We start from the raw sequence: 17,278 nt of genomic DNA, 5'->3' as shown, positions 1-17,278 counted from the left end.
GCAGTAGGACTTCTTGAAGCCAAGAGTTTGAGGTCAGCCTGGGCAACACAGTGAGACACCATCTAAAAGAAAAGAAAAATAAATTAGCCAGGTGTAGAGTCATGCACCTGTGGGCTGCGGTGAGCTGTGATCACACCACTGCACTCCACCCTGGGTGACAGAGCAAGACCCTGTCTCAAAAAAAAAAAAAAAAAAGAAAACAAGAAAAGGAAGAAATGAAAACCTCCGATGGCCTTGATTTCGAATGTTCAAATCTGAATGAACAAGAGGACAATGATATCATTAAGAGTAACTGGGAACACAGAGGAGTGGGTTTCTGGGGCATATGAGAGTCATTTTAAACAGATCTTTTGGTGTTGCTTGAAGTTCTATAACAGCTACAGGGAAATATAAAGCCATGCTTTATATTTGGAAGCCATGCTTAGAAAGGCACTGCTCGTGGACATGAGTTTGCCCAGGGCATAATTCAGGGCAAGAAGGACAGACTTTTGTAGAAAACCCATGTCTAGATGGTAGAAGGATGCAGAGGAGCCAGAAAAGAAGTGAGAGGCAGAGGACTTAGATCTCAGAAGCTATGGGGAAAGTTAGGTTTCAAAAAAAAGAGGGAGAGGTGTCTGCAAATGTGATGGTCTTTGTGCCATAATGGGACTTCTGCTGAAAACACCTAAAAATGCTGGATATAACAGAGACTTTTTTACTCAGAAGCCAAAAACTAACTGCAAACAGGAATGCAGACAGCAAGAGGAACACACTGGCTTTCACTTTCAGGCCACTTCCAGAACTGGTTTTCATGGCCTCTTGGGGCACAGGAGATAGGGCCTGAAGACCTGGCCAAACCAAAATGAGGAAACCTCCCAAGTGCTACACTCAGGGGAAGGATGCATGGGAAAGGACCACCTGGGGACTTCAAGAGAACCTTCCTGTCTAGATTATTGGTGCTAAGCAAGGGAGGAAACAAATCCCTGCCACCATCCCCCACTAGAAATTTGTAGTCACAAGTCAGCCCTTAAGTAGTATGTGGACCAAACTCACAAAACTTGGATGGTCCCAAAAACATCCAACCTGAGAATTTAATTCATAAGCGTCTCAAACCAGTCATGCTTCAAGATGCCTGGCAGAAAGAAACACAAATCCTCTCTTGGTAAATTTGCCTTCAGTTATATGCTCAGAGTATTCCCACAGATAAACTTCCAAGGAAGAGGAATTTGCAGGCAATAATCACAAGACACACCCACATCAGAAACAAAGTGCCATGAGCCAGCAAACACACACACCTGTGGTAGAAAAAGTCCACAAAGACTTCGGGTATTGTAATCATCAGATGCATATTATAAATTACATTTAATGTGCTTTCGGAAGTCAAAAAGAGGATGAGAAATCTGAGCACAGAAGAAGAGATTATAAATAATGGCCAAACAGATCTGAAAAACAATCAAATAGAACTTTTATAATTAAAAAAACATAACAATGGAAATTTTAGCAAACAAAAACTCAGATCAGGCACAGCCGAAGTAGAAGATAAAACTGAAGAAATTACCCAGCTTACATCTCAGGAGAGACAAAGGAAAGTTCCATCAATCAGCATTCTTTAGATTTTATACATATTTTATAAATATCCTCTTGTATCTACTCAATATTTTAAAAGCACCACTTTGAAAGGAAGGGGTGGGATAGTTGAGAGTCAAACGATGGTGCAGTTGAAAGGCATATGGTCTAACAGACTACCAAGTTTTCTAACTTGTAGGGTCTTCGGTCATTTTCAGAAGAATCATTCCACTCCAGTGAGCGGGCTAGACGACTGATTGCAATGAGTTATGGAGTGAATGGATGCAAGCGGGGAATTCTACGCTTCTGACCATAGACAACAATGCTACAGGAGACCAGGTGAAATGTCAGTTCCAGAGGACAGGCAATAGGGAGAATAACCAAGCACACTTCAAGGCTGAGAGGGAGAAGGTGGTGGAGACAGAGAGATCAACGAGAATAGAGGACCAAGTCTTAGAGGAGGCAGGAAGGAAGGAGACTTAAAAGCATAACTAGCGTGTCAATTTGCCAAGTTTACTGTTGATTCAAGAAAAAACGGTCCTGCCCAAAAAGGAAACAGATAACTAAGACATAACTTTTAGTCATTAGGCCACATCTAGGCTAAAAGCACGTGTGTGTGTACTTCATTTCAGTGTCCCTCTGAAAATGAGTTGTTTCTTTTTATCTATTAATTCCATAATCAGCCCAGAAAGTAAGGGTCCACTAAATTTAAGCCTCGTTTAAAATTGCAAAGCAATTTATAAAAATTTCCACATTTCTGAGGCACAAAATAAAACATCCTATGTTGGCTGGACGCAGTGGCTCACACCTGTAATCCCAGCACTTTGGGAGGCTGAGGCGGGCGGATCACAAGGTCAAGAGATTGAGACCATCTTAACATGGTGAAACCCCGTCTCTACTAAAAATACAAAAATTAGTCGGGCGTGGTGGTGAGCACCTGTAGTCCCAGCTACTCAGGAGGCTGAGGCAGGAGAAGCGCTTGAACTGGGGAGGCGAAGGTTGCAGTGAGCCGAGATCATGCCACTGCACTCCAGCCTGGGTGACAGAGCAAGACTCCGTCTCAAAAAACAAAAACAACAATAACAAAAAAATCCTATGTTAATTCTCCATTCATAGGATCATTTATACCTGTCATTCAAATGATCATAAAAGATATATACCTCCATAACGCACTCTACTAACTTTTATGAAAATCTTTTTACAAGTAAGCACAACTGGAGTAGAGCAAGAGAGGACATGGGGTAGATATGGTAGTGTTTAAGCCACACGGCAGGGCTTGATGTGGTTCACCAAAGCTAGGCAAAAAGAAATAAGCAGCAAAGACTATGAAAACCAAAGGCGGCTGTAACAAACACCTGCAAATGCTGATGAGCCCTGCTCACAAAGGTGCTGCTGTCTGGAAGACCTTGCTTCCATCCTTTGCATGCAATCTAATGTACTACACCAGCAGTCCTCAGAAGGCTGCTGGTCTCCACAGCAAAGGCTGTGCAACCCAGCTGCTTCTCTCCTGAAATTAGAGTTACCAAGAGCAAGTTACCTCACCTGTGTCTTTTCTGACTGACATAAGAAGGTCAAATATCTCCCACCACACACACGAAAACAAAAATTTCGCAACTATATGACTGCTAATCAGTTCACAGAATAACAGAAATATTGTGATGCTAAAGAGCTTCATGCAGAATGTGAAAGGAAAGCGGCAAGTGCAAAAACAAAAACCTGAATGAGCCATGTTTCCCTAAAAGCAGTAAGCCTGAGTAGGGTCAAAAGATGGAAAGAAAAACATGGAAAACCATTTCTAAAGAATTCTTTTCATACATATCACTGCCCCCCGTATCTCACCCTTCTAGGTCACATGCTTTCTGGATATTATGCTCTGACTTTCAAAGAGTCTTTTCTCAAGGTACAACCAATGGTTTGTTAATAAGAATACTAATCTATATATAGCATCTTTCTTTGAAACAGCTTAAAGTGCCCCACATGTTATCACGATTACTTTATTAATAGTCTTGGGCAAAAGTGTGCTGGGTAGTCATCCTTATTCTCTACACCTGCTGGGAAAACGGCACACTAAGAACAGAACTGACATTTATTGGGTACTTACTGCGTGCCAGGCAGCGTCGTAAGCACTTTACATTTAATCCTCACAAAACCCCAACGGGGTAGAGACTGTTATTATCTCCATTACAGATGAGAACACAGAAGCACATAAACATTATGTGACTTCCAAGGTCACCAAGCAGGTAAGTGACTGAGCTGGATTCAGACACAGACCACTGGACTCCAATGGCACATGCTTGTTACCACACACCAGAAAGGCTCTGCAAACGTGTCCCCTCACAGGGTCTCCCCATCAGTGGCTGCTATGAGCCTGGCACCCAGGTCTCAGGCTTCATTTCTTCTAGCCCTAGCCTTCCTTTGTGTGAGTCTATATCCCACAAGTTTATTCATAAACTCTAAACCTTCACTTAAAATTCAAGAAAATCCATGTGCGCCTACTGCTATAAAGGCAGATTTAAGTGACTATATTCACGCCTACAATAACTTAAAGTGCAGTTTATTCCACATATTCTACCATTACCTAAAATGGTGTTTTTCAAACTTTTTGGACCACGATTAACGGTAAGCAATGCACTTCAACACTATGACCCAACACACACATACACCGGAGAGAAATGTTTCACGTAGCCACACTTATCCATATTATGTTATGCTCTTATTCTATTCTATTCTATTTAAAAATGCTGGCTGCAACCTAGTGAATTGATTTTATGACTCATTAATAGGTTAGGATTGACAGTTTAAAAAACTCTCATCTAATATGTGTATTATCTCTGATTATCCCATCTGAGTAAAAAATGAGCAAACAATAAAGAAAATCAATAAAAGAACAACTTTGCCATTGAACTTATCACCCCAACAATCAAACTCTTTATCTTTCTGTAGCAGTATCAGGCTCTGTTCAGTTATACATGATTTTAATTTCTGCCTTAAAAAAATCGCCATACTATCAGAAACACTGACATTTATTAAAATATATCATTTACCTAGAACTAGTATTGAGCTTCATGCAATTTATGAGAATTCAGTACAATTTCTAGTGTTTGAAAAGCAAAGCAAATAGATTTTTAAAAAGAAAATAAATGAATAAATTTCCATTTTTGGCCAAAATAGAAATGTTACTAAAAAAAGTGCGCATCTTACCAGATTGACATAACACAGAAACAATGAAGTTAATGGTTTGGGGTGAACTCTGTGTTGCTGAACAGCTCAAGTTCAATTCAAAGTGTTAAGTCGTGACTTGAAACACTGAGTGGTGAAAATACTAATGGGACAGGAGGCCAGAGAGAGCCAAAGGGGTGGTCTGAAATGAAAAAGCCCACTCATGGTGTATTCATGACCTGGCTGGAGTCAGGACCCAGCTTGCTTGGCCTCCAGACACCATTTCATAGATGCAACAGCAAGTTCACTTCTGACTTCAAATGCCAATAAAAATCACTAAGATAATCTGCAGCTGGCTGAACAGTTCCAATAATATTAACAAAGTGATCTTTTTCAAGCAGGGGCCCTTTGTATTGTTCAAGGCAATCAGGCTTATGTTACCTCCTAGGAAAGCCCTTTTTGGCACACTCCCACATTCCCCACTGTGACAGTTTGGAAACTTTTCTTCCCCTCCTGTCTCACAGAAATAATGGCCCCTTCTCCTTTCCCAAACTGCCCCACAAACTGGGCTGGATCCCATCCCCCTCTGCCTTCTTCAGGATCCTGCTCAAGAAAAGATCCCTTCTCTCTCTTGCCTTGAAAAGAGGCAAGATTTCTTTTCACAAATATATTCATTTTCCTTTTTCAAATTCTAAGATAAAAACTTTCTTCCCTCAACATGCCTGCCACTCTTTTTTAAACCAACTATGCTTCCTTTAAACACCTGCAAACTGGTGTTTGTCCCCGTCACCCCGAGATCATTTTCTGAGATTTATAAAGGCTCAAAAAAAAAAAAAAAACCCAAAAAACAAAAACGTATGCCAGGCACTGGACTAGGCACTAGAGTTGCAAAGATAATAAAAGGAGGTCCCGACTTTAAGCAGGTCACAGTTAGGGTCAGGTCCCTAGGGAGCTTGTGATCCATCTCCCCAGCTCTCCCAGCACTGACACCCATGACATCCTGTTAATCCTTTCCAGGCTCTTCCCTTGCCTCTGTAACCATTCCGTTTTCTGGCTCCTTTCCTATCTTCACTCCCTAAAAGATGGCCTCTCCCAAGATTCTGGTTCGGGACTTCTCTATTACATACCAGGATTACTTTACCAGGGCCCTACAAAGGGGCTTCAGAGGGGCCAGAAGTCCTCTAAAATTTTAGGTAAGGTTTTGTACATGACTGCATGTTTGAGGGGAAGAGAAACTATAATTTACATCGTATTCTCAAAGGAGCCCATAACTTCAAATGACTTAAGAACCACTATTCCAAATCTATATCTCTAGACTCTTTTCTGAGGGGCAGGCCTTCAGTGGCTTGCTGTCAATTCTGTCAAAATACATGAAATGCTATGTGTCCAAAACAGAACTCATTGTTCCTCCCCCTTCCCCTTTCTTCCACCTGTTTCTGCAAATAAAATCTTTTTCTGACTTCCCTACTCTGTGGACAGTGCCCCACCCTCATCACTCAAGCCCCAGACCTCAGAAGTCCTTCACTGGAAATTAAATCCATTCTTCAAGGCCCTACACTAACAACTATCAATTCCATGTAGGCCTTTCCAATTTTGGTTAGATGTGGTCTCTTCTTCCTATGAGTCCCCCGTGGATTTCCTTTGCGTTTCTCTTGCACAAATGAATGTATACTATCTTATGTTGGGGCTAAACATATTTGTCACATCACTACTGTTTGACTGTCACATCCCTCAATGGGACTAGGTATCACTCATCCTACACACTACTAAATCCTTGACTGCCCCCACTGCATCCTGACACCACCCAACACAAGACATGAAATGAACTTGACTGATGAAACAGTTGCACATGTGGACTTGAATATCAGGGACTGCTATTCCAAAAGCAGGGTCAAGGGCTGATCTGTTTCAATCTGTATCTTGCATTGTATTGGTGACTGGCAAACTTTTTTTAAGGATGACTTTCAGTGATTAAAACCTAAGATGTCACCTTCCAAAACTTCATATGAGCAATTCAGTTGACTTTTTTTTTTTTTTTTTGGCAGTTTCTTACTTTATTGACTTCCTAAAACAAGAAGCAGGGATTCTCAGCACAGGTATGAAAAATATGGCCAAGTACCACAGACTTGAGAAATCAAGCCCTCTGTGGATGACTCCAATAATAGCAACAGAGATTTCTAGGTTTTGGTGTTAGATTTGTAATACTCAGAAACATCCATCTCATTTGTTTCCATATAGTGATTTTTCCTTCCTTTCTACTAACCCGAGTTCAAGAAGAAAGCCATCATTACAAAACTCCCATGCAGATGTCACTGTGCTGACAGTAGAGAGAGAAATAAAGGCTGATCCCTGCCTTGATAAGCTCATAATTTATCAGGCAGTGGTAGGGGGAGGTAGGAGGTAGTTATGACAAAATTATTCCATAAGGCACACTGAGATAAGTGCTCTGATAGAGGAACTTGCAAAGACTAACAATTGAGCGGTAAGATGAACTCTCACTGGGGGCACACACATATGGCCTGGAAAAGGACACAGGACAGATTAAGATGTTGAAGGCTAAGTGTGTGGAAGATGGGTATGCAAGAGACGAGGGGACTGCAGGTAAAGGGGACAGCAAAATCTGAACCAAGAAAGTACTGTGTGTGCTAGAAGAGCATAGGGCAGCCCTGTGCAGCTGCAGTGTAGGGCACAAGCTATGAAAAGTAACTGGGGGTTTGTTTTTTGGGGGGTAGAGGGTGATACAGTAACATGATCATATTTAAAAACAAAACAAACAACAACTGGCAGCATTGTGTAGGATTAGCTGGAAGGGGAAGAAACTGAAAGAAGGGAAGCCAGTTTGGAAGCATGGATTAAGGTAGGAAGCATAAGTAGAAAAGAGAGGAAATAGCTGGGTGTTGCTACTAAGTAGAACTTACAGGATTCAGAATTGATGTGCCTATGGGAGGAATAGCAGGGGGGGAGTTGAAAAGCTGACTTCAAGTTATCAAACCTAAACAACTGGGGATCCTCAAACTTGCAGGACATATAGGATGAAAGGTAGGTTTCATGAACTGCAAAGAGGTCAGGGCAACAAGAAGTTTGTGATTCTATTTTTTTTTTTTTTTTTTTGAGATGGAGCTTTGCTTTTGTCACCCAGGCTGGAGTACAATGGCACGATCTCAGCTCACTGCAACCTCTGCCTCCTGGGTTCAAGCGATTGTCCTGCCTCAGACTCCTGAGTAGCTGGGATTACAGGTGCCCAGCACTACACCCAGCTAATATTTTTATATTTTTAGTAGGACAGGGTTTCACCATGTTGGCCAGGATGGTCTTGAACTCCTGACCTCAAGTGATCCATCCTCCTCGGCCTCCCAAAGTGCTGGGATTACAGGCGTGAGCCACTGCGCCAGATGAGCTCATGATTCTCAGACTCCCAGAGGAAGGAATTTGAGGGTTAGACTCATTGGACTCACTCAAGGACAATATCAGGGTTAGATTTAGAAGTCATCTACATAGCAGTGACGACTTTAAACTAAACAAAACCATCAAGGCAAATTTAATAAGATGAGAAGAGAAGAGGGATGAGAGTGAAGACATATTTACATTTAAGGAAAAGACAGAGGTAGTGGAGACTGGAAAGGAACAATCAAGATGGTGCAGGAATACAGAAACCAAGACTTTCAAGAAGACGATGGTCAAAATTGTTGAATGCTGGGGAAGAGATCAAACAGAATGAGATGGAAATGAGCCACTAGATTTGGCCAGTAATGAGCTCCATACTGGAATGGGTTGGAGGAATGAATGCACTGGAGACGAGGATAGGCTAGAATATTCTTTCCAGAAGTTTGGCAATGAAGTGAAAGATGGCACAGTAGTATAAGGGGAAAGCTCGTCCAGCACTTGACTTTTTTAGGGGAGTATACCCTAGAAGAAACAGAAGATACCAGAGAAAGGGGATGTCTGATGAAGCAAGGAGACAGATCTTGCAAGATCTTGCAGGAGACAGACTGGGGCTTCAGCTCCTTCAAACCTGCCATTCTGTCAATTTCTGATAATTTAGGGCCAGATATGCATAAATCAAGACAGAACACATTTCCTAATTGAACTTTCATCAATTAGACTCACATTCTCACTTTCATAATAATTAAGAAGATGTGTTCCCATCAGACTCTCTTTTTATCCTAATAGAATTAAAAACTCTAATATAGACATATTTTTAAAAATCACATATTTAATCAGAAACTTAGAAAAGGCTGAAAATAGATTCAATTATGAGATCAGCACATTTGTTCCCAAGCATTACATTTTCATCTGCGTTCAACACATGCCTCTTCTACTTAAGGGTCCCTTCCATCACCTTCGGTTTAGTCTGCAATATGATCATCCTATACTTAAGATAAAGGCATTTATACAGTATATGTTGTAAATAATTATTTTTTCACTCTCCCCTTAGCAGGTATTTGCATCTAAGTTCAAGTCAAACTGAGGAGGAGGACTGGGGTTAGAAGATTCAAGCAAGGCACGGCAGTAAAAAAGGAGGCAAGGCCGAGGCAGGATATAAAGAAAGATTGTTCTACAAGCAAAACTCATAGAAAGGCTTATTTCAGTCATGCAGTAAGAGTAAGGTTACTCCAGTAGTTTGGTGAAGAGGAAGGAAAAGTTTTAGGTACATATACTGAATCACCTTTGGACTAAGTCATAGATTACAACTAATTAAATGCATAATAAATTGGTCCTGACAATTACATAATAAATGCTATCAAATGACATTTGAAAGGTTATTCTTTTCAAAAATAAAACTGCCCCTATTCAGCTATTGGTGCAGTACCTACACCACACATCTGTATTTGTTCAAATGGCATTTAGGCTCAGAGAGTTTGTTCCCATTTACAATTGGAGCCACAAAAGCCTGACACTCATTGCTCATTAGCTCCAAAGTTGACTGACAGGGGAGAGACCTGTTCCCTCTGGAAATGATGAAATTATTTAATAAACACCTCTGCAGACACATCACACTGGGAAACACAACACAGACATTAAAAGAAAGAGGATCCCAGTTTGCAGGCAGTTTTCACAGAGGAGGCACTGAGAACCTTCCCACGCTGAGGAGAGCGCTGGAATTTACCAGACTGTGAGCCAGGGGAAACGCGTATCTCGTGAGGATCTCAAACATATCTCTTCTGCTGTGGCCTTCCTGTTTCAAAGCGAACCTCAGGTTTCTCATGTCCTGGGGGCAAAGGAGAAGTATGACAGTTCAGTCTTCAAAGAAAGTCATGTTAATTAGCAAGAAATCTTCCATTCAATTAAGGGAGAAGATTCACTTACCTAAAAGGGCAATTAATCTAAATTATTACAAAATTGCTTTGTTTTATATGGTAATTTGATATATCTGGCTTAAGAACACCTGAAAATATTTCCGTCATAGCCATGGATGTGAAGACAAGATAAAGCAACTAGCACTAAGGAGAAGACAGAGCTAAAATTCATTTTATAAAAAGGAAAAAAAAATCAAACCTTGCCTTGCACAACATCTACAATGATCCATTTACTTTCACTGGGTTCTGAGGTATTTTTAAATTTTTTAAAATTTATTTTATTTAATTTAGTTTTTGAGACATAGTCTCACTCTGTGGCCCAGGCTGGAGTGTAGTGGCATGATCTCAGCTCACTGCAACCTCCGCCTCCTGGGTTCAAGGGATTCTCGTGCCTCAGCCTCCTGAGTGGCTGGGACTACAGAACGCACCACCACGCCCAGCTAATTTTTTGTATTTTTAGTAGAGATGGGGTTTCTCCATGTTGGCCAGGCTGGTCTCGAACTCCTGACCTCAGGTGATCTGCCTGCCTCGGCCTCCCAAAGTGCCAGGATTACAGGTGTCAAGCCACCACATCCGGCCCTGATATTTTTTTTAATTATAAAACTATTTTATTCAAACAACTTTTCTAAAGAGTACCTGCTATCAAATATAATCTCAACATTGTCAAACATGTCATTAAAATACAGAAGCTCTCTTCCTAAATGACTGACATTTTAAGCTCTCATGCAAGTAATATATTTTTATTCTACAATTTTACCTTCACAGAGTTCCATATAAGCCACATTAAAGTAGCCCATATTAGTAGTAACTACACTTTTGGGAACTAAAAATAAACAGTCAAAACCAGATTTTAAAGGTAGCTTCCAATACATATCTGTTCAATAAGCAGGAAAACTTTGTCTTAAACCAAATCCAAACCAAATAAGCTCCTTTAAATGTCAATTTGTATTATATATACAGATATAACATTCTATCTTATTTTCAAGACTGGAGTTTTTTTAAGGTTGTATCTTAAAAAAAAATCAATTACAGTGCTGTGACTGAGTGATGGCTCTGCATTGGAACCCTATGCTCTGCAGTGCACTTTAAACTTTCATTTCAGATAAAGGAGTGCTGTGCTGGACCATGGAGCCACTTCAGGAGCGGTACAGACCTAGTTGTTGCCCTCTTGGATATCACAGTCTTCATTTTTTTTCAAGGTGCTTTTTCCTTCCTCATCTCAAGAGCACTCTTAACGCTTCCCAAGTCTTCAGTCTGAAGGACCAGCACAGGCTATGGCCTTCACAAGACATCTCAAACACAAATAGCAGCAAATGAAGTATGAAGAACTAAAGTCTGAGACCACTAATAAAGAACTTGAGATTGAGCACTCTGTATACAGATGACATCTACTAGGCCTTGCCAGCTCCACGATTCCATGCTTTTTTAAAAAGCATGTCACAGAATAAAGTCCAACAACCCATTCATATCACCTCCCAAGAAAATTGGGCTATTGGTTATTGGTTTGTGATGAAATGAACAGTTAAATAAGGGGAATAATCATTTCAATGGGATGATATGCATTACAAGGGTTTACGACCAGCCACAAGTGCAATACTGGAGAGCTGAGTACTCTCAGGGCTCAGGCCCTGTGAGGAACTTTCTTCCTAACAGCCGCAAGTCAGATGGTAACTCTGTAACATCGTTCTCTTCACTGCTTGGCCAGAAATTAGACCACCTCTACATGAATATTTATTCTGATCTATCAGTGATTCAAACAGCTACTTTTAATGTGCCAAAGCACAAGTGATTCAAGTAACTTCTTTTTGCCATCTGATTAAGATGCAATTAAAGACAGAATATTATTTCTTGCCAACAAAACTGAAGTAGAAAAGGCAAATGACTCACAGGCGGCAGATCACCAAATCTGTAACAGAAATAGGAGCACAGACTAACTGGTAAGTTCCACCTGGTCTCCTCAGAGTTTGACTCATCAGGGAAAGATCCACATGGGCTAAGAGTCTCCTAGTCAGACCCTCAGCCTTTTTAACAGCCGGGTCATATGGTGATGTTCCAAGCCTCACTACAGTAAGAGTTGAAGAATACATATCCCTGCTGCAACGACTCTGAAGAGTTGATTTATTGAGGCATCATTTCTAAAGAAACAACACACATGACTGCTGACTTCAAAATGCCACACTATGTCTTTAAGGCGAGTACATGGGAGTGAGGTGGGGAAGGAAAGAGAAGGCTTTGTGGTGGTATGGTTTTACTTCACTTTTTTTTGTTTGAAAGACTCCACACAGGCACCAGGGGTTGGTATGGGGCCTGCAGGGTAAGAATTTGCATATTCAGAACTACCTTTCTCCTGCTGCTGGACAACATCCTCTGGGACTTGTATCTACCATGGGAAAGTTGCTACTGGCAAGCAGAAATCTCTATGTGCATTGCTGGCATAGCCACATTTATAGGAGTTGTAACTACTTGTTTCAAGAGAGAAATGCGGTTGTATCATGGTTATTGACTGCAGGCGAAAGTTGACCTATGAGAGACAGGACAGTGAGTCTTTTATCTCACCGAAGCAGATTTCCGTTATATCAATGTCAGGTTTGTTACTGAGAAAATGGAATATGACTCTGTGACGTCAGTGTTTCTGGGGAGACAATTTAGTTAAAAGGTTGTGCTACAACATTGTTCTAAGCCATCACCTTTGGGCTCATGCTAACTCCAAAAAATATACATATGTAACATTTCAGAATTATGCTTGGTGAGTTGTTCCTACGCCTTTTGTTCGTAAATAGTCAAGGGTGAAAATGTGCTTTGTCTCATTAATTTTGGGGGGATTGATATTTAAGTACAAGTTTTTCCTATTATAAGGCAGAAAATAGGTTTTCTTAAACCCTGTAAGAATGAAAGTCACCTCAAAACTGTCAATATAGCAACCCCATTTTCCCTTGAGTACTCTAATATTAAACACTCTACTCCCATAAATCCTTTTATGCAAAGTACAAAAGCCTTCCTTCAAAGTAAATTCCCATGTTTCTAGGCCCCAAAGGGTAGACAGTAGCTGGGATAATAGATAAAGCATTAAGGTAGCTCGAATTAAAACACCACCAAAAAAAGCTGAGGTGGATGGTAGTGGTGAATTTCAGTTAAGATTTAATAATGGCATTATCCTTTAGTTTCTGATAGAAAAAACGAGTCTTGATCTTTTATAAACTGGAAAGAAAAACACCATATTGCAGCATAATCCAAATATAAGCACACAATGTTGGTTTTGAGAAATCGCAGTGTATGAGACTAGAAAAAGGAGACTTAGTTTTTGGTTCTGGCTCTTCCGCTGGCTCCCTAGGCAACACAAGGCAAGTAATCTCACACAGCAAAGGCCTCACTTCTCTATCAATACAATGAACGACTTGGATTGGCCAGGGGCCAGCAAACTTCAGCCCAGGTCTTCAAATTAAGACTGTTTTTTTTTTTTTTAACACTTCAAAAGGGTTGAAAAAACAACACACAAAGAAGAATACACAACAGAAATCTGATGTGGCCCACAAAGCCTAAAATATTTGCTACTGAGCCCTTCACAGAAAAAGTCTGCAAAGCCCTGCACTGGACTGGTGGTTCATAGTCACACGAGACGCTTGAACACATCCCCACCTTTTGGGTCCCAGCCTTCAGAAATTATATCTTAGCAAAGTTACCCAACTCTTTGGAGCCTCGGGCTCCCATCACGCCATCTCAGAGGGTTGCACTTGAGGATCAAATGCAAAGCACCTAGCATGTGTTTGGATGGACACAAATGTTCAATACATGGTTACTATCACAGCAAAGTGTACCTCTGAAAATGACCTAAGCAAAAGTTACGAAGGTTATTAGAGGTAAGGACACATCCTGTTAACAGAGGGCAAAATCTCTTCTATTCCTCCTTCCTTCATGTTAACATATGACATGAAGGGGCACCAGGAGCAAGCTGGAGCAAAAACTTAAAGTGGTTTAAGAAATTTTATCTATAAAGTTCTCTTCCCATTCAGTCAAGCTAACAAACTGACCAGTTCCTCGAGTCCTTGTATTTGGTGATTGCAGTGGGTCCCTCACGTGGGCACTATTTCCCAGGCACTTTTGAAAAGCTTGTTCTTAAGGGAAGAACCATTTCCAGGGCCTTAGATGAACATGAGATTTTGATTTTTTTTTTTCAAATCCACATTAATTGTCTACTATCATTCAACACTAACGTGCCTTGTTCTTTGCATAAGAAAGTATCGAATCTCTTACTTTACAAGTAATATCTAGACCATAGGAATTTTCTCCTCTACTTGTCGCGCCTCCCATTTTTTCAATTCTCGAGATCACACCCAGAGGAACATCAAGTATTAGAGAAGAATCCTGTAATGGACAAAAATACAATAGTCAGTATTTCTGTCAGTATAATTAAAACATCAAAAAACATATAAAAACAACCATATGCTTTCAGAGTGATTTTACCTTGGCCTTTTTAGCACTTTATGAACAAAAATATGATACAGATCACACATGACAGAGCGAGCATTAAAACAGTCAATTATGCAATCAAAATGCATCCCCAAACATTTGCCATTGTGCACTGCCTCTGGAGTAAAGACTAAACTCCTAGGTACACATTTCCAGGACGTCCGTGATGTCACTTCCAGCCTGTTTCTGTGGGATTCTCTCCCACGATATTCTGCACTCCAACTAAGTAAACTTCTTCATTCTTCAGATGCTTCATCTACGATCAAGCCACCTGCTTTGCTCAGGGTGTTCCCTTTGCCTAGAATGATCTGTCTTTCCCAGCTACCAAAATTGTCCCCATGACTTTCGCCTTGGCTCAGCAAGCATCACCTCTAATGAGGCCTTGCTTCCCAATTAGATCAGGCAGAATTCATCACTTTTTCCTCAGAAGTTCCATAGCACTTGATTCCGACTGCTGTTAACCACTTGCTTCACTCTGCCTTGTTACCACAAATTTACACATATGTATTCCCCCACTAGAGACCAAGCATCTGGAAATGGTGCTTGTCTCTGGCATGGGTGCATTTCCCAAAGCAGAAGGGCCTTAATGCACAGCAAGGCTTCTCCATCATTTGCTATCCAATGCTGGGTGCAAGTGGTCTAGAAGACTGCTGGCATGATGGAATCATGTTAGTCAAGTAATAGCACAATCATCACCAGGAGATCATCACAGCAGCTGCCATGTAGGAAATACCTCTCTTCTGTGCCAGGTACTACATTAGGGGCTTTGCACGCATCATCTCATTTTATCCTCACAACCGTTCCAGGATATAGGTGAAGTATCCCCATTTCCTAAGTTTTTCAAAGCTTCAATAACTTGTTTAGTAAGTATAGGGCAGGGTTGAGACTCGAGGCAATGCCTGAAAACACACATTAAAAGTGCCATAAAAATTGTCCTACTCTTTGATCCAATAATTTCGCTACTAAGAACTTATGGCTATCACTTAACAGAAGGAAGATGTTCAATGGAGCTAGAGGTAGATAACACGGTAGAAAAAATTATAGTCAACTCGCTGGAACAAGTATACAGTTTTTAAAATAATTATGGTACATGGAAAAGTAAGTTTAAGTGGGAAAAAGCAGCATACAACATACACGGTGACTACAATAACATGAAATATCTATTTACAGAGACAAAGACATGAAGGGCTACACCATTTTTAATCCAAACTTTTCTTTCATGTTGTGATAGATAAGTTTGAAAACTAAAGAAAAAAATTTTTTAAGGGGTATTTGGTTTTTTGTTCCTTAAAAACCTTTTGGGGCTACAAATAAAGTTTTTCTTTTCTTTCCCTTTTTTTTTTTTTTTTTTTTTTTAAGAGATAAGTTCTTGCTCTGTTGCTCAGGCTGGAGTACAGTGGCTCACTGCAGCCTCGACGTCCCAGGCTCAAGGGATCCTCCCACCTCAGCCTTCCAAGTAGCTGAGACCACAGGCACACACCACCAGCCACAGTTAATTTTTTTTTTTTTTTAGATGAGTCTCACTCTGTCACCCAGGCTGGAGTGCAGTGGCACGATCTCAGCTCACTGCAACCTCCGCCTCCTGGGTTCAAGCAATTCTCCTGCCTCAGCCTCCCAAGTAGCTGGGATTACAGGCATGTGCCACCACGCCTGGCTAATTTTTGTATTTTTAGTAGAGACGGGGTTTTGCCATGTTGGCCAGGCTGGTCTCAAACCCCTGACCTCAGGTAATACACCCGCCTCGGCCTCCCAAAGTTCTAGGATTATAAGCATGAGCCACCATGCCCAGCCAAATTTTTTAAAAGTTTTTTGTAGAGACAGAGTCTTACTATGTTGTCCAGGCTGGTCTCAAACTCCTGGGCTCAAGTGATCCTCCCACATCAGCCTCCTGAGTAGCTGGGAGTAGCTGAGACCACAGATGCATGCTACCATGCCCAACTAATTATTTTGTATTTTTTGTAGAGATGGTGGGGGGGTCTATGTTGTCCAGGCTGGTCTCAAACTCCTGGGCTCAAGCAATCCTCCTGCCTTGGCCTCCCAAAGTATTGGGATTACATGTGTGAGCCACTGCTCCTGGCCTTTTATATTGAAATACAATACAGAAAATAAGCAGTTATTCATAAAATATAAATGCAGCTCATGGGTTATGTAGAAATTCAAAAAGTGTAAGGCTGTGAGCATCCGTACCACGGAATACCACTCAGCAAGAAAAATGAATGAACTATGGATACATGGAACCTGGAAGAATCTTAAGGGCATCACGTGGAATGAAAATCGCCAATCTTTTTTTTTTTTTTGAGACAGGACCTCACTCCATCACCCAGGCTGAAGTGCAGTGGTGTGATCTCAATGCAGCCTCAACCTCCCTGGGCTCAGGTAGCCCTCTCACCTCAGCCTCCCAAGTAGCTGGGACTACAGGTACATGCCATCGCACCTGGCTAATTTTTGTACTTTTGTAGAGATGGGGTTTCACCATGTGGCCCAGGCTGGTCTCGAACTTCTGAGGCTCAAGCCATCCACCTGCCTCAGCCTCCCAGAGTGCTGGGATTACAGGCGTGGGCCACCACACTTGGCTGAGAAATGCCAATCTTAAAAGGTAAGGTATTATATGATTCCTTTTATATAATGTGCTTGAAATGACAAAATTGTAGAGAGGGAACCCAGAGAAGTGGTTGCAGAGGTTGAGGGGAGGGATAGCGCAACTCTAAACGGGCAGCACGAGCGAGTTCTTTTGTGGTGACAGAACAGTTCCATGTCTTGATTATTGGTGGTGGTTACCTGGGATCAAATGCTACAGAACTGTACACAAA

At 41.2% G+C, this 17,278-nt stretch overlaps 1 protein-coding gene across 13 annotated transcripts in view; it reads right to left on the bottom strand.

The window, feature by feature from the left end:
* MTM1 (myotubularin 1) overlaps positions 1-17,278 on the bottom strand; it is a 110,770-nt gene that overhangs the window by 44,163 nt on the left and 49,329 nt on the right. For all 13 annotated transcript variants that reach the window (XM_016944412.3, XM_063804321.1, XM_063804319.1 and 10 more), the window contains 2 exons: positions 14,253-14,363; positions 9,812-9,913 (listed from right to left, as the gene is read on the bottom strand). In XM_016944412.3, the coding sequence (XP_016799901.1) occupies positions 9,812-9,913; positions 14,253-14,363 (213 nt within the window). The remainder of the gene's footprint in view (positions 1-9,811; positions 9,914-14,252; positions 14,364-17,278) is intronic.

This window comes from Pan troglodytes, chromosome X, assembly GCF_028858775.2.
Source record: "Pan troglodytes isolate AG18354 chromosome X, NHGRI_mPanTro3-v2.0_pri, whole genome shotgun sequence".
Taxonomy (NCBI): domain Eukaryota; kingdom Metazoa; phylum Chordata; class Mammalia; order Primates; family Hominidae; genus Pan; species Pan troglodytes.
The sequence above is the reverse complement of the archived record's forward strand: the minus strand, read 5'-3'. Positions and strand labels throughout refer to the sequence as shown.